This window comes from Marmota marmota, unplaced genomic scaffold (assembly GCF_001458135.2).
Source record: "Marmota marmota marmota unplaced genomic scaffold, marMar, whole genome shotgun sequence".
Classification (NCBI taxonomy): domain Eukaryota; kingdom Metazoa; phylum Chordata; class Mammalia; order Rodentia; family Sciuridae; genus Marmota; species Marmota marmota.
Window position 1 is genome coordinate 6,785,232 of NW_025999900.1, and position 27,909 is coordinate 6,813,140.

General features: G+C 40.8%; 1 protein-coding gene across 4 annotated transcripts in view; it reads right to left on the minus strand.

Moving 5' to 3' along the window:
* Positions 1-27,909, minus strand: part of Zfyve26 (zinc finger FYVE-type containing 26) — a 59,645-nt gene that overhangs the window by 18,944 nt on the left and 12,792 nt on the right. For all 4 annotated transcript variants that reach the window (XR_007345758.1, XR_007345759.1, XM_015490432.2 and 1 more), the window contains exons 10-31: positions 27,333-27,536; positions 26,193-26,804; positions 25,865-25,951; positions 22,665-22,733; positions 22,110-22,261; positions 19,722-19,923; positions 18,282-18,545; positions 16,658-16,777; positions 16,394-16,558; positions 15,487-15,705; positions 14,486-14,588; positions 12,859-13,604; positions 11,277-11,473; positions 10,374-10,478; positions 8,514-8,636; positions 7,944-8,120; positions 6,368-6,614; positions 5,520-5,618; positions 3,339-3,502; positions 2,546-2,682; positions 1,435-1,466; positions 642-778 (exon numbers count right to left, since the gene is read on the minus strand). Coding sequence is in view for 2 of the 4 variants with exons in the window: in XM_015490432.2 (XP_015345918.1) it covers positions 642-778; positions 1,435-1,466; positions 2,546-2,682; positions 3,339-3,502; positions 5,520-5,618; positions 6,368-6,614; positions 7,944-8,120; positions 8,514-8,636; positions 10,374-10,478; positions 11,277-11,473; positions 12,859-13,604; positions 14,486-14,588; positions 15,487-15,705; positions 16,394-16,558; positions 16,658-16,777; positions 18,282-18,545; positions 19,722-19,923; positions 22,110-22,261; positions 22,665-22,733; positions 25,865-25,951; positions 26,193-26,804; positions 27,333-27,536 (4,361 nt within the window). In the remaining 2 variants the exon portion in view is untranslated. The remainder of the gene's footprint in view (positions 1-641; positions 779-1,434; positions 1,467-2,545; positions 2,683-3,338; positions 3,503-5,519; positions 5,619-6,367; positions 6,615-7,943; positions 8,121-8,513; positions 8,637-10,373; positions 10,479-11,276; positions 11,474-12,858; positions 13,605-14,485; positions 14,589-15,486; positions 15,706-16,393; positions 16,559-16,657; positions 16,778-18,281; positions 18,546-19,721; positions 19,924-22,109; positions 22,262-22,664; positions 22,734-25,864; positions 25,952-26,192; positions 26,805-27,332; positions 27,537-27,909) is intronic.

The following is a 27,909-nucleotide window of genomic DNA, read 5'->3' on the forward strand; positions in this document are numbered from 1 at the left end:
TTGTCTGAACACCTTGAGGAGTCTGTTTTAAACCACGAACATGCTGCTGGTCTAATTAGTATTCCTAAAGCTTAACTGGAAAACTTTGCTAGGTCCCTGACACCTACCCTGCTTCTGACTGCAGAATTCATAGTCCTTCTCAAATCTACCTTTCACTTCCTATCCACATTCTATGTTCCTTTCACATTAACTTCCAATTCCCCAATCATGCCCTGTAGTTTCTGACACTGTGCCTTTACTCAGACATTTTAATTTTGTACTTTTTCCTTCCTCTATCTTCATTCCCCTTGTAGTGCCCAAATTTCTGCATATCACACTCTTAACCCTTTTCCAAGACTCATCTTATTATCATTATTATTTTTGGCCCCTGGGATTGAACCCAGGGGTGTTTTACCACTGAGCCACATTCTCAGCTCCTGAGACTCATCTTAAATTCCATGAAGCCTTTCCTGGTCTCCTCTTGTACATTTCCTGAAATGTTCTTCATCCTCTGCCTTAACCAGATTACTGGTCTTAGCTCCCATATTATTTCACAGTAAGCAAGTGCAGGCCAGGCTGTATTCACCTACCTCTGTTGTTCCTGCCATACTATTAAACACCATAAAGAAACTTAAATAGCCATTACAATTTATTACCATTACCTGCTCATAGTAAAATTCACTCCGCACCAGCTCATTTTCCTCCTCATTCAGACTCAAAATCCATTCCACTTCAGCCACTTTGGGGACTCTCACCACAGCTGAATATGGCGGGCTTTCGCTCTTAGAGCTGTCTGGCACTGAGAAGAGAATTGTCATTCATGTGTCAGTCACTGGTTTGCAGTTCAGTCTAGCCCAGTCCCGTAAGCTGGAGTGAGTTGAAGGCAAAATACACGCCTGCTATCTGAGGGCCCCTTTCTCTCTCCTTGGACTCTTTTGTTTCCTATAGGAGACCCCATTAGGCATGTCCACCTTCTTCCCCAGGCACAGACCTAGGATGAATGTCATACAGTGTTGTAATACAACTCTGTTGCCTCACATGAAAAACCCTGAAAGGCACATGGTTCTCAAATAGGTACTCTAAAAACAACCTACTGTGGAAGGTTATTGACCAAACTGTTAACAGTGACTACCTAGGGGGAAGGAGGAAGCCTTGGATATTAGGATGGTAGTGAAGTGGAACTTGCGGTTAGGGAGAGAAATAACCTATGAAAAGATAAGGACTAAATTTGTTAGTTGCTGACCTTCTTAATACTGAAAGCTAATGGGCCTGTGTGATAGGTTAATATGATAAGCATCAAGGGAAACAGACCAAGAACTGATAGAAGACCAAGAATTTTCTTTGGCAAACAAGCTGGACTGAGATGCCATTGAGTGTAACAACTGTAGCAGACAGACTGAAGACAGGGCCAAGTTGAGCATATGAAGAGTCATGGAGAATGTGATGAGGCCTTACCTTCTAATTGACCTGGATTCTCCTCTGGTGTACTAGAAACAGAAAGAAAAATTAAGTGTCTGAATCATTCCTTCTCTTTGTTTAGAGCTTAGTGTATAACACTGGCATTTACTCTGTTACTCAAGTGAGATATCAGGGAATCATCCATAACTCTTCTCTCCCTCACCTGTCATAGCCAATCTCTCACCATGTCCTGTCCATTCCACCTCCTAAACATCCTTTTAAATGTCCCTATCTCTTTTTGTCTCAGTAAGGGACTTCATCATTTACTACTGGAGTCTGTAATAGCTTTCCCATTGGTCTCCTTGATTCTGTATACTTGTTCTCTACTTTGAAGGTATAGCAATTTCATCATGTCAAATGATGACCAAAACTGTTCATATTAAAACCAACATAAAAATGCTATTGAGTAGAATGTGGAATCTAATTAAGTCTGTTAAATAAAATAAAAGCATGGAGAATTCAAAGCAATTTTGCTTCTGGATAGTTGCTTTGGCCCTTATTCCCAGAGTCTTGGTTTCACTACTTGATAACCTTTGTTATCAGTAGTGGAAAGACTGAGTGACACTTAGCCAGCAAACCTGGTTTTGATCTGTCTTGACAAAGGTGTGAACAGTGTTTGAAAATTTTCTGGAGGTGAACTATGTGTGGGAAAGTATAAGGGCTCTTCTAACTGTGGGTAACAAGCCAGGACTAGAGCTGACATAGGAGATACCCAAATATTCTGTAGGTGTAACATTCCTTCTGAGTCCAGCTGAATGAAGCCAGACTGAGCAGAAAATAGGTGAGGTGTTGAAGTAAGATCAGTGGCCTCAATCTGGAGAGGATTGATAAACCAAATGTCCTGATTTCAGAGAGAACAGCATGCAAGCCCCTTAAACACTGCTTTCTCTCATCCTGACCTCCTCTCATACTAGTTTCTCTGACCAAGATCAGTCTACAAACATTTTCCTGTAGAGTTAATGGCATTGTAGTATGAATGTTAAATTAAACATTTCTGGAAGTGGTCCAGATTTGAAATGTTCTCTAGAATGAGACTCTTAGAAATAAAAGGACCTGGAGAAGTGTGCAGTGGTCAGTATCAGTATCAGTCTCACTGCAGGACACTCACTCTTGGTTGTAGTAACTGTAGCACTGGTCACACACGCGGGTAGGGTTCTCTCTGCAGCCTTCCACCACCATTTTCTTGGTGGAGCAGGAACCACACACTAGCCGGCCACAGCGGCGACAATGATGACGCCTGTTAAACTGAGGAATGTCATTGGGATAAAAGAGGGAAGAAGCAAAAGTGAGACCACAATCAGTCCATTTATACTTGGTTGTAGTCAGATGTGGCTTATTAAGAGCACCAGGTACTTGGGCCTCTACTGAAAATGAATACAGCAGGCCTTGCCCTTAAAAAGCTGCCATTTTAAGATATCAGCTCATAGGCAAAGGTTCCAAGTCATGCAGAGTTTTGCAATTAATAGCTTCTGCCAAGTTTTACTTGTGTATGAGGCAACATGTGGACACACACAGCCAAAAAGTTGTGGGGAAGGAGTGATTTTCTCAGGCAGAGAGGATCACATTTCTGCACAGTATTGATGATGACGAAAAAGCATCCTTTTTCCAAATGTTTTTACAAGTACAACCTCATTTCATTATGAGAGGTTGATAGACATCTTATACCTTTTTAACAGAGGAGCAGGAAACAGACAGTAGAGAAATCAGATCATCATCATTTTCATTCACATTGAATTAATCTTACAGGCAGATATTATGCTAAGTGTGGTACCATTTATTGTTGTATACAGTCCTAACAGTTCCATGAGTCAATTAACATATCACCTCTAGTTTATAAGTGGATACTGAAAGGAGCTTTCCTTTCAATTCCTGCAGTGACGCTGAGGCCCTGTTCCACTCACCATAGTGAAGTGTTCCCTGCAGCAGACCATGCAGAGGCTCTCGCTTTCATCCGGTATCCACTGGTGCCTGGCAGGGGGTGTTGCTGGTGGCACAAATTCCAGCAGTGGCTGACTCTGAGGGAAACTCCTCTCCCTTGGACTGGGGGAATTTACAAGGGGAACACCTGGGAGCCAGAGGTCAGGGTAAAAGGTGATCAATGTTCCAGTTCATAATTCAGAAGGAAGAATAGAATTTCACTGTTTTACAAAGCCCTGCTGAAATAAAAGATGCAGTTAATGAGCATCAGTTGGCTGGTTGCATTACAAAAGAGAGAAAATGGAACACTGTGTACCTCCTCTTGAAAATGCACAACAAAGCTTATCAATTATTACCAAAAAATATCAGTCTGGTGTTGGGGTTGTGGTTCAGTGGTAGCATGCTTGCCTTACATGCATGGAGCACTGGGTTTGGTCCTTAGCAGCCCATAAATAGAATAATGGTATAGTGTTCTATGATTAAAAAAAAATTAAAAATAAATATCATCAGGGCTGGGCTGTGGCTTAGCGGTAGAGCGCTTGCCTCACACGTGTGAGGTGAGGCACTGGGTTCAATCCTCAGTACCACATAAAAATAAACAAAATGAAAGTATTGTGTCCAACTACAACTAAAAAAAAAAAAAAAACTGTATTAGCTTTAAAAAAAATTAAATATCATGTCTGACTCAAGATAAACTTCTAGCTCTAAAGGCCAGTGTCGTAGATATTCAGGAAATAGAGACCCAGACAGGGAGGCAACTAGCAAAATCCAGCACATATGTGGCTCTATGGGACAAATGACCCAGTTTTCTCCCCAAATAAAATAGAGGTGGTAGTGCTGGGGAGAATAAAAAAGCAAAGAGGTGGGGTGATCTTCTGTTAGAAAATACTTGAAAAGATATTTTAGCCAAAGGCCATGTGTGGACATTATTTAGATCTTGATTATAGAAAAACCAGCTGTAAAAAAATCTTTACTGGGAAAAGTTGAATACTGACAGGATATTTGGTAATAGTAAGTCACTGTTTCATTTTTGTTTAGGTATGATAATGGTGTTATGACTTTGTTTAATAAAAGTCCTTGTCTTTTAGAAATTTATACACTGGTACATGAAGCTACTCATACACTTACAAGTCTAAATCTTCCCCTTGCTAGTTATTGTAAATAACATGGCAAATTCTCCAAGTCTGGACAGGGAATGCCACAGTCTTTGATTTATGATACCTAAGGGAATTTCTTGTCACCTAGCAGAACAATTTTGGCTGGACACAGAAAATGAGAACTGAAAAACATTGACTCCTAGCAGCGTCCAGAAGACAGTGCAAGCATTCTTTCCTTTCATTTGGCAAAACAACGGCTGAGCTGCTTCTGCATGTAGGCCAGTGGGCATGTGCTGGAGACTGGGAAGAATGGGTGGTGGAAAGGGTGACCAAAACATGGCTGAGGACTTCAAGGACTTTGTTCCCTGCGTGGGTAATAGAATTTAACTGGGGATTAAATACACTTATCCTCATTATTAGCAGATTCTATATTTGTGAATTTGCCTATTTGCTAAAATCTCTATGTGAACTCAAAATCAATCCCTGCAGGGCTTTCAGTCATTCATGGACATATCTAGAGTGGTGAAAATTCTAAGTCTCTCAACACTCAAGTTCTCAGTTGAGGCTGAATAAAATGATGCTCTTCCCTCTTGTCTCAGCTCTCATGTGGCGATCAGAGGATAGAAACAGTACAGGGCAGCACAGAGTAAGAAGCTCTGGTGGTGGGGCCAGATGGATGGAGTCTGAATTCCAGCTCTGGCACTTGTTAGTGGGGTGCCTCAGAGAAGTCACTTCTCTTTCTCTTTTGCAAAATAAGGAAAATAGAATCTACTAGGATGCATTGTTTTTAGAATTTAAGAATATAAACTATGTGAGAAGTATGTGGTGTGTGTGTGTGTATATATATTTCTCTTTGGAGCAATTCACAAATTCAGTGTTTGCAGACTTTATGGACATGTTATAGCAAATAATGAGAGCCAGGTGGATGTTCAATCTCCTGGGATATACAAAGCTGAAATGAACTATGAAAAATATAATGTAAATGAAGAAAGAGACAAAAGAACCAGAAGGTCCAAATAAGGCAGAATTGAATTGAAAAAATGGGTAACTCTCAGAACCAGTTCTTACCAGGAGCAGCAGCTGCAGAGAACTCTGCTGATGATGATCTAGACAGGGTCTCAGGATCTGAAGCCTGATGGACAATTTCCTGGAGGTGAATCACAGATTCTGTCGAGAGGGAAAATGCTGACAAAATATTGGTCTACCAAAAGCATCTTTATTCCTTGTGCTAGGTATTCAGTTCAAAGCTTAGTTGGTTTCCCTGACTGTTATCTGTAATTGCTCTAGGTATGTATAGAATGACAGTGGCACTTCTGAGCCAAGAAGTACATGTTTCTTAAACTTCTCAAAAATCAAGCCATATTCAGGCACAAGAGATAATAGAACAAACACTAGGATTTTACAACATAAATCTAAAAATGCCCAGCAGGATGTGGAAGACACTTCAATGATGTACTTGATTTATAATATCTAAGAAGATATCATAGAAAAAAGAGCTGGCTGGGTACATTAGTCCATACTTATTTTTCTTCATTCTAGAAGAGGCTGAGTCAACTCAAATACAAGTGATATCTAATGTGACCCTGGGAATGAAGCATCCCCTCCATAAGAAATAATGGCACTTAGGAGTCCACTATATCAAAGTCAGACAGATGCTATTTCCAGTACACTTGGTTCCCCAAATCTTTATGTTATTATGCATGCAGTGTTGTTTACCATCCTTTAATTCTGGCTTGCTTCCTACTTTCTTCTAAGGCTAAGATATCTCCTATATAATAAAGAGCTGTCTCTCGAAGTATATTCCTTTCACTCTCAATCAAATCCAAAATAATGAAAGAGGAAAAAACCAAAACTGAGAATGTAGCATGGTGTTTCTTCCTCCATGTTGAATTGCCATCTAGGATGTTGGCAGTTACCTGATCGTTTCTCTCTCAGAGGGTATGGGAAGTCCAGGGCTTTGCCCGCATATTTGGAAAGCAGCAAGTCAACGTCATCCATAGTGAAGCCAATCTCCTGCCTGGTCAGCAGCTGGTGCAGGGTCTGTACAGCCACAGTGGCCCAATCCACTTTCATGTTCATCAACAGCTGCTCCAACATGAGCAGAGGACTGGAGGACAAATGGGAATAGCTGGCCCGGTGTTGCTCAGGCAGGGTCAGCAGAACCTGTTTGTGAGGTAGATTTGCAGAGTAAAGAAAACAGTAACAAGTTTCAGAAGAAACTTGAAATTCTTACTGGGAAAGGGAAAGGTGTCAGAGGCTAAAAGGCCCATAGTATTACTGCAAAGGGCCAGGAGTCTTTCAGGAAGCAAGGCAGAACTCCCATCTAAATCCTCCAGGTGGCAACTGAGAAGTACCCCAAGGATCTTTATTTAGACAAAGGGTTGGTAATCCTTGTCTATAAAGAGTAAGACAGTAAATCATTTAGTTCTCAGGATTCATAACTATTTAACTTTATCAACACGGCACAAAAGCAACCACAGGCAAATATATAAATGAGTGACATGCTTGTGTTCCAATAAAACTTGATTACAAAACCAGACTGAGGACTGGATTTGGCAGACAGGTGGTGATCTGCTGATCCCTGGCCTAGACCCTCCAGGTATGGCTGAGCTCTGCCTGGCCCTTAATGCATTCCGTCTATGTGAGGCTTTAGTTAGAAGGAATAATACAAGGTGATGTCAGTGGGCTACCTAAAGCTGGTACTTCCTATGTTCTACAGATAAATGATGAATCTAAACTCCCTTTAAAGGTCACGATCACTAGGCTTGAAATGGGTTCACTGGTTCTGTTCTGTCCATTACCAATTTATAAAGATCTTCCCCAACTTAGGTACAGTGCATCAAAAAGGTAAAAAAGGTTTATTTTCTTAGGGGAAAGTCATCACATTCACAGCCCTACTGGTACCTGTTCTATGTGAGAGAGTATATGCAATGGCTAATCAGAAAAATTACAAGAGTGCCAGAGGGTCCCCTCTTTCTCCAAACTCTCCTTTATCGGATTACTTTCTCTATCTTATAATTTCTTCGATTAGTGTCTACAAGTTATACAGCAAAGCTAAGGACCTATTATCTCATCTGTTTAGCAAGACAGACAACCCTCAAGACTAGTCATCTCAAGACCGGTTTTAATTGGTTTGGAATGGAAGGCAACTACTGGTATTTTTCAAAGTCCAAATGATTCTAATAAATGTCAGAACTGAGACACACTGATACAGCAGGTTCTAAGAAAAACACGAGAGAATCAAGTAAAATTCTCTTTGGAGGCAGGGCAGTATAAGTCCTAGGAGACTTAACCAGGATATGGTGGGATGCTAGGTTAGAATTTTATATAGCACAGGCTAAGACTATTCAGGCTAAACCTGAAGGAATATTCAAGTTTTCCATTTTGGGCAGGTGCTGGCTGAAAGACCATTGAGAGGGAGGGTTCTAAAATGGGAGTGGGGCCAGCAGTCAGCCCCTTAGTCATGCTCTCCTGAATCCCCTTTATCCTTACCTTGGATCCCATGTACAGTGCCTGGATTTCACAGTGTCGGATGTCAGTCAGTTCTCCATAGAAGTGGGTGGTGAGGTAGTTGGCCAAGAAGTGTGAAGTGGCCAAGCTAGGATGCTGGTCAAGGGACTGCTCTGTGACCTCAAGGCACATGGTGGTATCAGGGATTCTCTGCAGGAGCTGTTGCAGGAGAGGGTAGGAGAATGGTGAGGCCTGTTGAAGAACTCTCAGGCCAGCCTTATTTGGTTTGAGAAAGGAATATTCAGGTTTTCCATTTTGGGCTAATCCTTTCTCTACACTCATTTTTCACTACCTCCACAGCTTCATGAAGGAGCTATGGCCTTGATAGGACCAGAGTTCAGCAGAATCCTGGACCCATCTGCTCCATGTGGCACATAAAGCAGGGCTAGGCACCTTCTTCTCAAGCTGACTATAACTGGCTCTTTAAGGACATGAAGGGGCACATCTAAGATAGCAAATACTTTGTATGGGATTCTGCATGAAAAAGCCTTCTGAGCTGACGAATCTTCTTGTCCCTTCCCAAATGAAAAATGGGAAAAATCAGAGGCTTACTTGCAGAGCCTTTTCCTGATCTCTTCTTTCTAGAAGGTGGAGAAGATGCTTTTGATGTAGGCTGATTAAGTGTTCCCTTGGAATGGGGTAGAGGCAGCCCCACTCCTCACACAGCTCATATTCCTGGAAGGAAACACAACAGGTTCAATCCCTTTAAGTTACTGGCCTTGTTAACTTATCTAACTTTTGCCTGATTTTTCTCAGCAGTCTTGAGTCTTTTAAGCCTCAGGAATGTTTGGTAGCTGCTGATGGGATCTTCACTATGGGACTTAAGTGAGATCAGAAATTCAGAAGACTAGAGTAACAAGGTAAAGTAAGAAAATGACTGAAGTAGGCTGACTGTTAATATAATTTTCCTTCCAGCTCTATCATAAAAAAGAGAAGCAGATGACATAATGACACTTGGTGTCAGCTCTGGGTGAGAATGGGGGAAAACTGAGAAGATGCTTCCAAGGAGGTTGCACTTGCTCAACTCTGATTATAGCCATATGAAGACCCAGTATTGTCAGAATTCTAAAAATTAAAACAAAATTTTTTAAATTAACAAATGCCCATTAAAAATTTTTTTTTTTAATGAAGTGAATATGGAAAAATAAGAATTCTGTGGACCAGTACTATATGGGCCAAGCAAACATACTGAGGTTAAATTCTATCCATGCCCTCCTTTTACTTTCCCACCCTCAATTTATGAACTCTATTAATTTCAGGGGATGGAATTCTCAGGGCTTTGTCCAAATATTCCAGTATGGTGGTGCCTGGGATGCCCTCCCCACACTTCTTCCTGGGGTGCCTTCTTTAGGATGCTTCCTTGTGTCTCAGGTTATGTCAGGAGCCCTACCTGAGCTCCTATGAACCTGGCTTACTTCTTAGTTGATATACTATCTTGTATCCACCTCAGGAAACATCTTATGTCACCCATCTCCCTAAAATATGCCACTTCAGGGCAGGGACTAAACCTAATTATCTTTGTTCTCACCACTATCTAGCACAGAGATCCCTATATCCAGTAAATATTTCATGAACAAAAGAACATCTGATGGCTCAGTGGTCGAGTGCCCCCGAGTTCAATCCCGGGTGTACCACCCCCCAAAAAAAACAAAAAACAAACAAAAGAACACCTGAGTGAGCATCTACTTTTTTTTTTTTGATATTAGGGATTGAACCTAGGGCCTCACACATGCTAGGTAAGCTCTATCACTTAGCTACATCCCTAGGGTCTCACTAAGTTGCCTAGATTGGCCTTAAACTTGTGACCCTCCTGTCTCAGCCTCCCGAGTTCCTGAGTAGCTAGTTACAGGTGTGCACTACCATGTTTAGTGAACATCTACATTTTGAGCTATGGTATATCAGATTCTTAAAAGACAGATAAAATTCTAGTTAATATTCAAATGGCCAATAAACATAGGAAAGATATTCACAATTATTACTAATCATGGAAATATAAATTAAAACAATGAGATACCATCCAATGGGAAAAAAATCGAAGTTGGATAACATAAAAGTTGGTGAGTATATGGAGCAATAGGAACTGTGTGTGAGAATATAACCAGTAGAATTTGGTATCATCCTAGTGAAGGTGAGGATGCCCATGCTGATGACACAACAATTCCGCTTCTACATATACATTCTGTACCTAGTGTACATAGTATAGAAAAGCTCACAATGAATACAAGGACAAAAGCATTGATTGTATTATTCTCTACACTTATCAGTATGCTGGCAAATTTCACAATTAAAAAAAAAGGAATGTCATATAATTACAAACTGGCTACTGATACATAGAAAGGGGTCTAAACAACCAGCTAAGGAGTTGCAGCTCAGCAAGGAGGATGAAGGGGATACCACTCTGGAAAATGATACCTGTGCTTCTAGAATCATATTCATGACAGATGATGGGTCCTCAACACAGTGGCTCCTGAGGGTCTGCCAGTCATGCCACACTGGGGGATCCTGCAAGCCTAGAATCTAAGGAAAGACAGGAGAATCCATCAATCAACACTAGCTTCTCCCTCCCTCCATGAATGAGTCACTGATGAGTTCAGGGAAGAGCCATCCCTAGATGTCAGGCCCAAAGCCCAGTGTTAGAACTTTTAGGAAAGAGGAGGAAAAGAGCAAACAGGGCAAAAATTGTTTAGAGAGGAGAATGAACTCCTCTGGGAAGTAAAATCAAGCAGAAAAGGCTAAATGGGAGGCCAAGATCAGGGCCTTTTACTGGTGAAGACAATTCTGAGAGGCTCAAAGCTTATCCAGCCTTCTGGGGTCACTTGTTCCAAGCTGCATCTCAAAACCCCACCCAAGACATTTTCTTCTGGCCTTTCCTGCAGAATTTTAGCTTTGCATGAAAACTGTTGAAGAACCTTTTTAGGTGGATATAACACTTGCCCCACAAGTATCTTTTATTTTTGAAATTATTACTCTTATGCATCCTTTCAAAAGGGCTCTTGAAATTTAAAAATCTTTAAGAAAAAACATACATAAAACATACACAAGCTTAAAAAAAACCTTGTGGACTGTAGAGCACCATTTCAACAACTTTGTTATTATTAACCTTGCTTGATGCAGATGTATTTAAAATAACAGGAGTAAATAACACAGGAACCATACAGGAGGCCTCCTTTCCATTCACCTAAGAACTGAAGCCAGCTGCAGGGCAGAGTCAGCCAATATTCTGTGTTTCTTAAAATCCCCCATCATATGAACATAGGCAGAGGTTGTTAACAGGATGAGAAGCCTGTTTCCTTCTCTTGATGTCAGTGTTCATACCTTCTGATACACCTGAAGCTCTGCCAACTTCCTCTGCAACTCAGACTTTAGTCCTTCTTGGACAGTTGTGTCTGAAATGCAGTAGGCCAGGATTTCCAGGCACGACTCCAGGGGCCACCTGTCCACAAACCGTAGGGCCAGCTGACTTCTCAGAGATGCATCCTTTATAGGAAACAGGTATTGCCAACCTTCCTTGTCTATAAGACAAAAATGATGGCACAACAAGAGACACCAAGTTTAGCAACAGAAACGCTCAAGAGGCCAGTTTACTTCTTAAGGGAGGGCTTTGTTTGATCTCATAAAACAGGAGCTTGGAAGACCTTTAAGATTCACATAACCTTAACTAGTTTTCATATTTGAACTATTAGATGACAAGGAGAAATCCCACACCCCTATGTGTTCCTTTATGCAAACCTGACCATAGTCATGGGACTTTCAGAAGGCAGAAAAGTGGGTAAGGACAAAAGAGAGGAGAAAAAAACAAGGCAGGAAAGGGGTCTGAAGTAGCTTTCCATGTTTGGCATGATACGTATAGAACATTCTTTCAGATTCATTTCATCAGCAGAACTGTGGTTTTCCCTGAAATTTCTACTCTGCATCTTATATAATCACTTGAAAGTTACTTCAGGAAAACTAGTTTCACTCCATGGATATTTGCTATCTTACTACTTAGTAGCTGTCTTTCTCCCACACCCATTTCATAGCTCTGATCTTAGAATACAAAAAACAGACTCCAAGGATTTAACATCATAAAGCCTCTCAGTGGCTTTGTCCACAAGGAGAAGGAGGTCTTTTCTCCTTCCCAAAGGGCAGCCAAGCCTTCTACCCAAAAGCCATTCTCTACAGCACACCTGACTCTTATTTTCTCTAGTGGAAGATTGTAGCTTATTGGCTTTCCATTCTGGTTACACATATAAAACTCTTGGGGTGCTTTTAAAGTACATGATTTTTTTTAAACTTTTTTTTTTTTTTTAAATGTAGATGGACACAATACCTTTACTTATTTACTCTTATGTGGTGCTCAGGGTCAAACCGAGTGCCTCACATGTGCTAGGCAACTGCTCTACCACAGAGCCACAACCCCAGCCCTCATGGTTTGTTTTTTATAAATAAAGTTTTATTAGAATACAGCCACACTCATTCTTTTATGTATAGGCTATGGCTGCTTTCATGCTACTGTATCAGAGTTGAATAGTTACAACAAAGATCATATAGCCTACAAAGTCCTTTATAGAAAAAAATTGCTGATCTGTTTTAAAATCATGACTTGCGTGAACACCATCCTGGGCCTTTGAGGATGAAGCCTAGGTTATTTTTCCTTTACAGAATTTCAAAATAATTCTGATAAGCAGAATTGAGACTACCAGTTACTGGTTGTATGCCCATTCTAGAGTAGGATAAACTTAGATTCTAACTTCAAATCTACCACTTGCCATCCTGGCAAGTTTTCTAACCTCTCAGAACCTTGATCTCTCAATAAAATGAAGTTATGGTGGTACCTTTCTCTAGAGTCATTCAATGTGATGTTATGCTTGGTAAATACTTGCCACTAGTGAAAGAGATAGGTGTAAATTTCGCTCACCACATGCCACAGCACAGCTCAGGACTGCATCCCTTATGCCACTCAGATCGTCTGCATCTCGCCCATACACTTCAGTTAACTGTAGGGCCCGTAGCCAATCTCTGGTCACCAGGGCTTCCTCAAAGGCCTTGGTCAGTACATCCAGGGCAGTGGGAGAATGCAGGCCCAGGAGCACAGTAGAGAGACTGGCCTGACCACAAAGACTGGATGCCAGACTTTTCCCTTCCTCAGAGGGCCTGCGTAGGGGCTCCCAGGCTGCCAAGAGGGAGGCCTTGAGCATAGGGAACTGTTCCAGGAGGTGGTCACACTCCTGGGCTACCTGCTCTGCAGTCATAGGCATCTCCTTGCGACCACGTAGCTCCTTCCACAACAAGCTGGGCTTGCTGACCTTCGTTCCTGGGGAAGCCCCCAGGCAGGCCACTGTAGCCAGAAGTTTTGAGCAGGACTTAAGGAAGGACAAGGCAGAGGAGGTAAGAGCTGGAAGCGATGAGTCCTTTGGGGAAGAAGGGGACTTTCTCTCCAATGTGAAATTCTCAGTTGGCCGAGGGGAACTTGGCATAGAAAGGGGGAGGTTGTCCAGGCAGTGGGAGGTGTGCTGCTGGGCCAGGACACCCAGGTGGGTCAGAAGGGATGATGTCTGCTGGCTTTGTAGAGAAGAACAAAGAGTAAGTGGCTCACAACAGCAGCTGACAATGACCTGTGGCACACTTAGGCTGAGACCCTCTCGGGCCAGAAGGGCTGCCAACCTAGAGGGAGAGAAGCAGAGGGCATGTGAGACCTGAATACATAGGCACTATCATCCAGTCTTAATTTCTTAATGCTTACACAGCAAATGCAAACGAAAGTACTTTTTTTTTTTTTTTTAATGTATCCCTCCCCCTGCCCCCTGCTTTTTTTTTCGCAGCACTGGGGACTGAACCCAGTCTTGTGCAGGCAAGTGCTCTACCACTGAGCCACAGCCCTTGCTCTTTCCTCTTAAATATACACATGTATACATACAGAAGGTAGTCTATTGGATGCATTGATCTGTCCTTTACTTTTTCACTTAATAACATATTTGAGAAATCTGTCCTTACCCCTCTGTAGAGAGGACCCTTATAATTTTTCATTTACAAAATATTCCGTTATGAGAGGAACATAACTAGTCTCCTATTATTAGCAATGGAGTCTTCTGATCTGTTGCATATACATCACTTTTCGTACGTATAATAAAGCTTCAGGATGAATTCCCCCAAATGAATTGGTCTGTCAAAGGGTATATAAATTTGCAAATTTTATAGATACTGACAAATTGTTTTTCCACTGGAGTTATACCAATTTGTAACCCATTAACAAACTCTGAGAATGCTTATTTTCCTACAACCTACTTAACTATAGCTTTCAAGCTTTTAAATTTTACCTATCCATAGTGAAGATTTATCTATACTTGCAATATACATATTAGCAGTGGCAAGAGACAAAAAAAAAAAAAAAAAGTACGTTGATTTTTGAAATACTGTAAGAGTCAAGTCTGGAAGAGATTTCCACTCCCTGTAGTGACCCAAAGCACAACCCCACTGAGCCCTTGCTTTCCTTGATGAAACAATCAGGTAGGGTCAGGGCTGACTCCCATGGGGGTGGCTCCTACCTGTCAGGGGGAACTTGTTTCTCAAGCAGGAGATGTGACACCAGTTGGGAAGAGCTCTGTTGTAGAAGAACAAAGGGATTTCCTATCTTGACCTCCACATGATCTATAAAGACAAAGACAATGACCTTTGTTTGTACCACTGGACTCCAGTATTTCAGAGACCTGTTTCTTTGAATCCATACAAAAGTACAATGTCAAATAGAAAACAACACCGAAAGCCCTTCTGTTGATTCGTGCTAAGCAAAGGGTATCTAAACATGATCCTGATCATAAGTTTATCTAAACCAAACCACTACTTTAAAGATCTTTAACTCAGAAAAATTGCAGGTCTAGCCACTCTTGCTCACTTCAACCTGAACGAAGTGCATGCAGTACAAGTTGACTAATCCCTATACAAAATGCTTGGCATCACAGTGTTTTACATTTTGGAATATTTGCACACACAAAATGAGTTATCACAGAGATGAGACCCAAGTCTAAATACAAAATTCATTTCTGTTTCATTATACTTTAGATAAACACAGAGCCTTAAGATAACTTATACAATATTTTTAACATGCCTGTATTTTGACTGTGACCTGTCAAATGTGAAATCCCCCACTTATGACATCAGATTGGTGCTCTAAAAGTTTTGGATTTTGGAGCGGTTAGGATTTGAGATTAGGGTCACTTACCTGTACTCACTCTGTGGACTCAAGAAAGAATCTGGTACTCATACCAAAAATTTGATTCCTCTACTGGATCCTTAAAGCCACAATGGACCCAAGCTCTGACAGAGATATTTCTAATTCTATGAGATTTTATTGACTATTCCCATGTGCTGCACAAGTGTACTTAGAACAAGATGTATTAAATGGAGATGAATAAAAGGAGAATCTTATAAATCTGGTGTCCTTAGCTATTGCTGCACTCAGAACCTCTTAGTTTACCACCTTTTCTCTACTTTGCCCTAAACACCTATAGGTCAGTCATGACTACATTTCCTCTTTTTTGCTACTCACCAGGTTCAGAGTTCAAACTCTGAAGGAGCACTGCAGCCAGTGTGTGGCAGTAACTGAAAAAGGTGCCCACGTAGTCAGTCTGTATGCTGTCTACCACGGTCTGTTTGCTCAGGTTCTTTTGGAGGAGCTGAGCCTGGATACGCACAGGGTGGGCCTCCGCCTCAGGAGCTTTCTGGGCTGCCTGTTCCACCAGGGAAGACAGTGGAGTACTCCTAGACTCTGAGAGGAGTTATGGCAGGGGAAGGGACATAGGCTTTAGTCTGTGCATCCAGTTTTGGTCAATTTCTGAACAATACATAAACTGAGCCTTCTATACACTAACTTGGGGCATTCTACAGCTTGGGCAGTACACGAGGATGGGGGAAATAAAAGCCTAATTTGGTAATCTGCACAAAGTGATTCTCCGTCAGGAAGATCAGGCAACATAATTCTGTTGGTGCCCTGTTGTCTCTGGAGTGAAATATCTTTCTAAAAAGCACAGCAAGCTTTTGAGAAGGATTGATCAACATATACTAAGTACCTCCTGGGTATACTTCCCATAAGAATAAGAAAAATGTTTCTTCTTTTTTTTTTAGTTGTAGTTGGACACAATATCTTTATTTATTTTTATGTGGTGTTGAGGCTCGAACCCAGTGTCTCACACGTGCAAGGCGGGTGCTCTACCACTAAGCTACAGCCGCAGGCTGAAAAATGTTCCTTCTAACAGAGTGTTAATCATTCTTTCAAACAAGAGGTGGGGAATGGGTAAAGTTCAATTTTGAGATGTAACCCAGCCAACTAAGGGCTGGTTGAGCCCAGTTCTGGAGTCCTGGGCCTCAGCTCCAAAGTGCTCCTTCACTCTCAGCTGTTGCTTCTCCCAAGTTCAGCTCATATCTGCTTATCTGTTCCTGAGCAGACAGCCCCTTACCTGGCAGTGCTAGTGCTTCTCTCAGCGACTGAAGAACCTGATCCAGCTGCTGGGAGAGGGTGATGTGGCTGGCAATACAGTCCTCGGTTAGGCTGGGCCAGCACATCTGAAGCAGCTCAGTGATGCTGCACCGGGGAGGGCCTCCTCCCTTTTCTTCCACAGTCTCTATGGAAAGCAAATGAAAAAGTGAAATAGGCTGTTGACCTAATGTCCCAAGTCCCAGAAAAAAAAAAAAGTGTGGGGCACAGGAGGGAAGGAACTCACCTGATTTAGTTTGTCCAGCTAATGTAAGTGGATAATTGAGAATCTTAGTGATTTGCTGAAGAACAACTGGAAAACCTTGAATACCTTCAGTATTGAGGAGTACCTGCTCTAGCCGTCGACCTGGAAATAGATGAAGGAAAAGGGAATGCAGAAAATTAGATAATTCCAGAGATTGATGATACTCAGTATTGTATTTACTTGTGTAATTTTATCTTCCCTAATATTAGAGATGAAATAAATGTTGGACCATTTTGGATGACGATCCTCAAGTCTGATTTATTCCATGCCTGAGGTTGTAGGGCTCTGGTGCGATGCCTTAGCAGTCAACAGCCCCAGATTCAGAATCTCTGGCACTCTTGTGGAATTTGCTGTCCCAAGCCAAATGGGCACTTTTCGTAGATTTGCCTTGGTTATTACCTTTGGCCGTGGATTTGAGCTGGTATCCTGTCTTCTCTGATTGCCTAATTCTGTCTTCATATACCTGATTCCTCTAAGAATTCCATCTGCACATTCTGGGACAATATTAACCTCAAGGCATGATTCTCCCTGCAATTGTGATCCACTGAATTTTCTTTTATACATGGCTTATAAATTCATGACGGTCCCAGGATTTAAGGTAGGTAGGTTCATCCAGGAGGGAACTGCGGTCTAAAGGCAAAAATCCATTTGTACTTTTCATTTCTGTGGTGCTGCAGATTGAACCCAGGGCCTCAGGCATGACAACTGCATGCTCTGAGTTACAACCTCAATCCTTATTTGGGCCATAGTTGAATGTATATTTCTTCCCTAAATTTTTTTATTAGAGTTTTATAGTTATACATGGTAGTTGGATTCATTCTGACAAACTCATACATGCATGGAAATTGATTTCAGTTCATGAACCCCACCTTTTTCCTTCTGTCTTCCCCTTCCTCTCCCATTCTCCTTCCTTTACTCTATTATAGACTTCCTTTTGCTTGTCTATTAATTTAATATTTGATTGGTTCTTTTTTTTTGATTGGTTCTTTATGTTATCTTTCCTTCCCCCTTTCCTTTATTTTACTCTAGTTTCTGCACAAGAGAGAGAACATTTGACCTTTGAATTTCTAAGTTTGGCTTATTTCACTTAGCATGAAATTCTCAATTTCCACTCATTTACCAGCAAATGCCATAATTTCATTGTTTCATGTGACCAAGTAGAACTCCATTGTGTGTGTGTGTGTGTATATATATATAGACACACATTATATATATATACACACACACCACAATTTCTTCACCCATTCATTTATTAATGGGTGTCTGGGTTGATTCCATAATTTAGCTATTGTGAATTGTGCTGTTATAAACATTGATGTGACTATTTCACTGTGGTGTACCAACTTTAGATCTTTTTTCTTCCCTGAACTTAATGCTAAGCCAAGAAAGAATATCCCCAAATGATTGTAGGCTGCTATATCCATTAAGAGGAGACTCTCAACAGACTATATTTATGCCATCAGATTGGTCATGAGGACATTTAACATTTACTTTCTCCTTGTTCTCTGTCTCCTTATAATCACTTTCATCTTTCAGAAGTTATCAAGTCTCTCAGGAGCTTATCTCCTCAACTGAGAATGAAGGGTAAGGCTAGCAGCCCACTCACCCCGGCTTTCAAGGCTACTGTGCAGACGCCGTTCGGCTGTTTCCAAAAGCTGCTTACAGGTCTTCCAGAGCTGGCACTGAGAGCAAGCTAGGTCAAATGCAGCCATGGCAGGGGGACTGAGGTCTTCCAGAACCCCTCTCAAGGGAGCGGTGGGCTCCATTACAGTAGTGCTTATCCAAAAGTCTTCCTGGAGCGTAGGAATAGGGTCTCCAGAGGTGCTAAGAAGCTTGTCAGTCACATCCGAAATAGAGTAAAATACCATCCCTGGAAACCCAGTATTGGAGAAAGCAAGGGGTTAAAATGATTCTAATGACTACTTTCATTATAAAAAGTAGTTATTTAAACAATGTTCAGGCTGTTCTGCACAGGATCTACGAACATCAGGACTGTCATTACAGGTCACTCCTACAGCATCAAAACAGAGGCATGAACAGGAAGACCAAGAGAAACTCAGAAAAGCTAAAATGAGGGAGGGTGTCTTCCAAACAGGGTCTAAAGGTAGGCTGAGAAAGAAAGAAGCAGGTCTGTGTGTGCTAACTGGAAGAGATACCTAATATACTTTCATTATCAAAAAAGCAAGGTAGAAAGCAGTATTCATTGTAAAAGCATATTTATATACAAAATATAAAAAGGATGTACCTATATTTTTTTAAATAGACAGAGACAATTTCTGGGAGGACATGTAAGAAGCAATATATGATGGTAATTTGATGTATAGACCAATAAGACTCATAAGAAATGTGAAAATGTGGGACCAGATTCTACCAGATTCTCAAGAAATAATGGAAGATGAGCTTTTTGGCAGTGTAGCCATAGCTGGGAAATTGAGACATGTGGACCTATGGGCTATAACTATTGATACACAGCCTCTTTACTTTGGAGATAATAAAATTGTATGCTTTATCCCTCAATAATTATATGTGAAGGAGAACCCCCCCCCCCCTTTTTGGTGGGTACCGGGGATTGAATCCAGGGGCACTTAACCACTAAGCCACATCCCCAGTACTTTTTTATTTTGAGGCAGGATCTTACTAAATTGCTTAGGGCCTTGCCAGGTTGCTAAAGCTGGCTTTGAACTTGTGATGTTCAGACTTCTGAGCTGCTAGGATTATAGGTATGCACCACTGTGCAGGCAGATAATAAACTCTTAACTATTTCCCAAAGCCTAAGATAGTGGCTGCAAAACACATGGTGGGAATCACATTCATGTTCTTATTTAAGTCACAGAAGACAAGCTTATTGGAGTGGCAAGTAATGTGAACACCTGATCAAGGAGGTTGGGTATGGCTCGAAAACTACTCTGAATGTGCCAGGATTGCTATTTTTCAAGACAGTATGCCCATCCTCTTGAAGAGCTTATGATTTGAGTGATTTCTCCCTTTACATCCACTGCTCCTAGCTACCTTCTCAATTATAGTGGCAGCAGGGAAGAAGTCTGACCTGCGGCGGCAGCGCTGCCAATAGCCTGTAGAGTTGAGCGGCCACTTCCAGTCCTCCGAATGGTGCTGCTACCCCCATCTGAGTTCTGGTTTTCAATCTTGTGCTCTACTCGGGCCAGCTCCTGGATCACTTCCTGATAACGCTCCATGAACATCAGTTCCCCTGCACTGGGTGAAGACTTCAGGTTGAATGTGAATACCACCTGTCATAGGAGAGGGAGGAGAGCATGGCTGTGGTGGGTCCAGAGAGTCAGACAATGTCCAGAGACAGTAGGTCTTGACAATCATTGGACTATGGCCCTCAGATGTCTTCTTTGGAGGGTCAGAAGAACACTGAACATTAAAAGAATAGATCAAATATAAAAATAACCCATAAAAGTCAGACAGAAAACCAAAATCCCAATATAAAATAAGCAAAAGATGTAGACAGTTTCAGAGGAAATACTTTGACTAGTAGAGAAATGAGAAAATATTTCCACTTACTCGTAATCCATGAATTAAATAACAATATTATTTTGCATCTATCACAACAACAAAGGGTAAAAATAAATCCTCAGGGTGGGGGGTGGTGTAGAGTTAAACTGTCACAATTGTTTTTAAATAGTAGTTTGGCAATCTATAAAGCCATATAAAAATAAATCTACATAAATGTCTATAAAGACATTTTTAGTCTTTTGACCCAGTAATTTTTACGAGTAAGTTTGTTAAGGAAATGATCCAAAAGGCTTAACACCTAAAGGTGATCATCTTGGCATATTACAACTATCATAAGGTTGAAAATAACCTGAATGTTGGGCAAAAGGAAAATGGCTGAGTGCGACTTGATCATATTACAAGGTCACTAAAATTGAAATTATAAGGTCGATGCTTGTATTATAATATAAAAAAAAGACAACTTAAAATTCTAGACATAAAATAATTTCAGTTACCTAAAAGGGCATATTTTTTCAACAAAAAATATTTGCTAAAAAATACTGTCTTTAACATTGGTTGTTCCATTCAACAGGTTTAAAGTAATTTTATTTTGTTAGTAATACTTTCTGGAATTTTCTTATAATAAGCACAACTTGTTCTATAACCATGTTAAAAAAATAAAGTTTTTATTAAAGAAAAAAGAAAAAGAAAAAAAAAAAAAGAAACCAAGGCTAAAGGAAAGGAAGAGTGTGGAGGCCATTTAGGGATCAAGGCACCATGACCCAGCTGACCTCCTTTGGATATGGATTTTAAGAGAGGCTGGGGAGCAACAACAACAAAACCAAAGAAACCAAATTTTAGGGCTGGGAGTGCAGCTCGGTGGTAGAGCACTTGCATAGCATGTGTGAGGTCCTGGGTTTGATATCCAGTACCAAAAAAGCAAAACAACAGAAAGAAAGACTGGGGAGGGTTCTCTCTTGTCCAGAGGATCATAATTATCATTATTATTAAAGTATGAGATTTAAAATAATCAGAGGAAATATAATCCTATCTCCTAGATTGATTCCTTAATAACTGAACTCACAGAAAAAGAAAAATTCTGACCTCCATGTTTAGTGACTGGCACAAGTATCAAAAATAGACCAGGAGTTTTGAACATTAATAGTACTATTGAGTTTAAGCAACAGCAGAAGATTTCTGCATTTCTCACAGCTTGTGTGTAATCCTCTTAGCAGTCCTTTGAGGTGGGAAAAAGCAGGTATTATATTTAACTTCAACTTTCAAATGAGAATTCCAAAGCTCAGAGAGGTCAGGAGTCTTTCTGATCGTTACTCCACTGCTGCTTCCCTGATACACCATGGGTGTGCTAGTTTGGCAGCTCCCTATATTTCTTGTATATTGAACTGGCAATCTATTTATTATTTTTAAATTTTTTGGTGCTGGGGACTGAACTCAGGGGTGCTTTACAACTGAGTTACATCCCAAGTCCATTTTACTTTTTATTTTGAGACAGGTTCTCCCTAAGTTACTCAGGCTAGCCTTAGAACTTGTGATTCTCCTGCATCAGCTTTCTGAATTGCTGGAATTATAGGCATATTGCACTGCACACCCCATCATTCTATTTATTATTTAAAACTGTCTACACCATGATTTTTAACTATATGAAAACATGGATGTGTTCAGAGAAAGAGTATAAGGAAAGAAACCAAAATATTTCACTACTTTGAAGGGGTGGGATCATAGCTGAATATTTTTATCATCTTATGTTAGGAACATAATTCAATATCTCTAAATCTACAATGCTGCAGACTGGGCCTGGAAACTCCTTTGTAATTCTGTTTGATGTGGCTCCCCAAGTGATCGTGAGTGGTTCTGGAGTAACGATTATCCAGCTTTACCTGAATCCCGGTGGGTTATTGCCAGGGACCGACTAGGCATTCTACACTCTGACAAGGTGCAGCTGAGGCTCCTTTACCTGATGGGCTTCTGCAAAGTTTCCTCGAAGGATGCAGGATGCCAGTAGTGACTCAGGTGGGGAGAACATCATGGGGATGAGTGAACTTTGAGGTTGGGGTTGCAACCGACCATCTAACTCATTCCGCCCAGACACAGCGCTCAGACTCCCCTCTGTTGGAACACAAGAACATGGGGTGGGGAGGCATTAAGAGAAATTGTGGAAAAAATCATATTGCTTTGTCCTCTTACCTCAAAGTCCTTCTCTAAAAAGGTCTACAAGTGGGTCTTGATTTTTTCCTCGAAAAAGCAAACCTATGCTATCATCTTAGAATATAAGTCAAGTACCAAGTATCTTCCTTGGCATTCACCTGTTTTCTCTCTGTTGATGAGTAACTCAATTGAGTGTGAAACAGCCCTTTCTCCTTTTTTAGCTGAAATCTGTTTAGTCATCTGCAGAACAACCTTCTTGAACACACACATCAATTGCTCAGTCCTGATTTTTACACCATAGTATATGGCAACTCTGTATCAGAACACAGCTGCTTGAAGCTGGCAACTGTTGGGACCCACATACCTGAAGTACTTGTGCTCAGCTCACTACTTGTACTTTCCAGGGATGGATTGGAACTTCTATCCCGGCCATCTTGTGGTGTCAGGAAGAAGAGAGAAAATAAGGTATCAATTGTTTATAGTGCAGAAGGTGTGACGCCGACATGAAAGCCAAGATCTTGGTAGAGTGAGAGGATAATAGCTAACTACTACCCATGCTGCTCTTACAATGGCAAGGGCAAAGTGTAGGTTTAATATGGCCCCAGTCTCATCTGGTAGTAGCCTATATCATTAGTTTCCAACTTGTAGGTCTTGGAACCCTAGGAGTTTTCAAGTTATTTCTAGGGGTCAGTGACCACAATGAAAAAATAAAAGCACAATTATAACCAGAAAGCATTAGAGTGCAAAGAAGGGTTACAAATGTTCTGACATAGAAAATGTATCCTTTTTTTAAATTTTGTATGTTTTTTAGTTGTAGATGGACACAATATCTTTATTTTATTTATTTATTTTTTTCTATTTGGTGTTAAGGATCGAACCCAGTGCTTCATGCATCTGAGGCAAGCGCTCAACCACTGAGCTACAACCTCAGCCCCAGAAAAGGGTATCTTTATATTTGAAAAGGTAGGGAACCACAGTGTGATATGTGGCCTACCAAAGACCACCCTGTTCAAAGCCCTGGAAAAAAAGCTTCTTGACAGTAGTTTTCCAGAAGTGCTAGGGCTTGCCAATGAAGCCTTCTGTCCTTTAGCATGGTCATGGGGATCATATCACCCCATGCAAGGAATACCCTTGGCTCAGTGTTTGGGTTCCCCTGTAGGAAGAGAAGCAGAAAGCTGTAGGAAAGAAATGATGGGCTGAACATTCTTGGGTTGGGTGAGTCAATTGGATGTAAACTCTGCCTTCTGACCCAAACCAATTAACTGAGTGGTTTGAGGGCCTGGGAAACTCAGATATGAAGTTGTTCCAGGTTTCTCTCACAGTATCCTCCAATCTATCCAGTATGTTCACCTTTCTTATTGCCACTTAGCTAGAGTCTATTCATTCCCTGGAGCTTGGTTCCAGTCATCTCTGTCATGAAATCTGTTTCCTTGACTCTCACAGGCCATGCTTATGATCCCTTCTAACAGATTTCTTTGGTTTTCAGGGAGTCTATCAATTTAGTTTTTCATGTATACTGGCTATGCTGGTACACTACACATTCTTTGAAGGCAATGGCTTGATCTACGCCTTTATTCACTTCTGACAAGATACCTAGTATTATTGTTTGGCACATGGGAAACACTTATTTTTTGTTAATGGTCAAAAAGATCAGTACCAAAAACCATCATGAAAATTTAATTATCTAAAAATTTAATATTGTACTCCTGAATAATTCTACTGTATTAAAGGCCTTTAAGAAAAGCTAATTCAAAAGACAAAAATAGAGAAAAAATTATAGCACATAATTTTCATTATAGCACAAACTATTTTCATTTATATATATATAAATGAAATTATATTTTCTATAATTCAACAAAACTGGTAAGTCCAATAGAAAAATGAAACTTGTATATGATTATGTAGTTCAAAACGGCTGGGAAGAGGTGTGCCTTGGTTGTTCGGCCATCTGCCTGTCTGGCCTTTGGGCCTGGGGAGGGCCAGCCCCTGGGAGGTGGACTATGTAACCTGACCATGCAAAGATCCTTATCACACAGGAAGAACATTTTATTGACATTTAGGCCTTTTATATTTATCTCAAAACAAAGTTCTAAACTCAGGACATGTCAGATTCAAAACAGAAAGAAGCCCTAGGGATGCCATTTATCCTGCTGACTTCTCCAGGAAGAAAACAGCAACTTATGTGGGTCTTCTGCTGCAATTTGCTTAATTACCAAGAAACTATTTTGCAAACTGAAGGCTGATGTTTAATTTCAAACAGTGGCTTAGGTCCATTAATTTGTGAATTCTTTGCCTTTTGCTCCAAATAAGATGACTAAATAAATGGCAAGTTTAGATGAAAAAAGAAAATATATATGTATGTATATATAAGTGGCTAATGAGTGTATGAAAAAAAACTCAATCTCATTCAAACTAAAAAAAAAAAAAAAATTAAACAGTGGAACATTGTTCTTGTATTGATTGTATTGGCAAAATATTAAAAAATCTGATATACTCACTGTTGATGAATGCATGTATAAATGGGCAATCACATCTAGTTTGAAGAAATATAAATCAGTCTACTCATTTTCAGGTAATTTGATAATGTCTATATTTTATATCCAAATACCTCTGATCTAGCAGTTCTGCTAGGAACTTATACTACATTAAGTATACATTACTATATTATGTAAGTATGCATAGAGAATGTATAAGGTTGGTTACTATAGCATTGTTTTTAATAGTAAAAACTCAGAAGCAACTTAAATGTCCACTAATGGAGTATATAGGACAATGTAATACTACTCAGCCTTAAAAATGTTAAGTGAAAGGAAGCTCTTAGCCATGTAAGGTGGGTATGCCTGTAATCTCAGCAATTTGGGAGGCTGAGGCAGCAGAACTGCAAGTTCTACGCGTACCTGGGCAACTCAATGAGACTCTGTCTCAAAAAATAAAAAGGGCTGAGGATATAGTTCAGTGGTAAAGCCCCCTGCGTTTAATCCTCAGTATCACACACACAAAAAAATATTCTCAATATATAATATGATACATTCATGTATATAAAAGGATATGTGAAAAAGCCATGTTGCAGTTCTTAACACACACACACACACACACACAGTATTATGCATCTGTATATGTGAAAAGATATGTGTGCTTGTACTATATAGTTCTGGAAGGATATGTAAGAAACTATTTAATGAAAGTTTGCCATGGCATATGCCTGTAATCCTAGTGACTCAGGAGGCCAAGGAAAGAGGATTACAAATCCAAGGCCAGTCTCAGCTATTTAGTAAGGCCCTAAAAGCAATTTGGCAAGACTATGTCTCAAAATAAAAAATAAAAAAGGGCTGGGGATGTAGCTCAGTGGTAAAGCACCTCTGGGTTCAATTCATATTACCAAAAAAAAAAAAAAAAAGATAGAAAGACTTAACTTGGGCAAGTGAAACCAGGATGAGCTCATAATGCTCATAATACTTGTTGTTTTGACCATGTGCTTTATCTTAAAGAATATTATACAAGCGGTGATATACCATTTGCCTGGTATATGGGAGTGAGGCATGGAAAGAGAGCTCTTTAGATTACCTGCGCGGCTCCGTCTTGTCCGACGACCCCGGCGAAGGCTAGAGCACCGAGGGGCAACAGGCCGATATCTTCGGGATGGTTGTTCCTCTGATACAGACAACATAAGGACAGGGATCAGATTTAATTTGGCCTGTCTCTTGGGGGAATGAGTAGGGCATGATCTATACTGACCTCTGAGACATGGAGCACTATCCCAGTGTTCTGGCACTGGTTGCTAAGATGATAATGCCCTGAGTAACAACAGAGTGATTCCCACACACTCCTACCTTTCTAGGATTTTTCTCTCTTCCCACTTCCTGGACCTACCAGTTCTGCTGTCTCCTCTTACCTGAGACCTGGTTGCTTGTTACCACTTTATATCTCCACTGGGCTTCAGAGAGGACCTTGGAAAACCGGTGCAGGCGGCTCCGCAGTCCATCTCTGCTTCCTGAATGGCTCTGGTCTTCTAGCAGCTGGGCCTTTTCAGGGGGGCTGTGGTTGCTGATCTCATCTAGCTGCTCCTGCAGAAGCCTGAGGAAGGCCCCTATTGCAAACTCATCAGCCAGGAATCCACTGACACCACTAGTAAAGTGCTTTAGATCCAAAAAGCTGTGCCCATGAGGCCCTGGGGAATGGTCTTTTGACTCTGCCTTCAGACAACTTGGTATTATAGAAGCAAGAATCCTGGGGGCTGCCATTGGACCCTGTTCTGATTTCCTCTCAGGCTGTACTATGTGCTGAGGGCTCTCTGATGGAGACCTCAAGCTCACGGGACCTTTTCCTTCAATGTCATCATCCTCAGCATAGTCTTCAGGCAGGTGAGGCTCTGGGCGGAGGTCAGCAGAAGTGATGAGGAGCAGTGAGAAGATGTTTTCCAGAAGTTCCAGACATAAAGAGTCAGGGATACTGCACAGATACTGTTGACACCTGGACAGGTATTTTGTGAAGAGATGTGAAGCACCTATTTAAGAAAAATAAGAGAGGAAAGGTCATTAGGATGGTATTTCTCACACTGCAGATTGTGACCCAGGAACTGACTTAAGGGCTGCATTAAAAAAACGATATAGAACAAAAAAATCACAAGTGTGCTCCATTTGACTGTACTGTTTCTGAAAACTGAAGTTTCAGTTTTATGTATCAGATATATACACATACCACATACATATGTAAACACATAAATGATATGCCAAGGTAACACTGGAGTGTGACATGAAATGCCATTTTTAACATGGATTGTATTCTTTTTTTTTTTTTTAAAACATTTGGAAAACACTGTATGAGGTGATGTGATTAGATACCATTAAAATATAAGCAAGTGACTTGCTTTCTCCATGTCCCTTTGATTAAGAGGCTAATAAATGGATAAAATTATTCCTGAACACTGTAAAAATCAAAGTAACCTCAATCCTGGTGGAAAATGTAACCAAACAAAGCACTCAATGGGCCAAGCCTTATCAACATCTGTCAGAGATGGGAGGAAGTGCCATACCTGGGGAGGAGAGAGAGTCATTTGCTGTCTCTGCAGCCAGGGCCACGTCCTCAGAGGAGCTGTTTTTGCAGTCCTGGCACTGGGAGTGCTGGTGTGAGTTCACACAGAGGGCATAGATAGCATACTTCATGGCACAGAAACCCTGATAAAGGGTCACGTTCTGAGCCTGGCTCTGGTGCTCAGGGACTGGGGCATCAGCAGAGTCTGAATTAGAGAGAGAAACATGCAGAAGTTTGAAGTTTATTCCATGAAGGCCATACTTACAGGTTCTAACCCTGTCTCATTTTGTGAGTCTGCTCTGGATCCTTTCCAGGCCTTTCCTCTGGTCAACATTAATTTTCAGTTCCCGCTCCTTTCTTTTCTCCATCAATCTTCCTTCTACATTATCTCACATCCTCTACATGGCACTGCTGTCCAGGGTCAGGACTTACACCTGAGAGCCTGTACCTCCCAAAGGATTTAAAAAAAATTTTTTTATGACTTTTTTTTTTCAGTTGTAGATGGTCACAATGCCTTTATTTTTTATGTATTTATTTTTATGTGGTACGGAGGTATGAACCCAATGCCTCACGTGTGC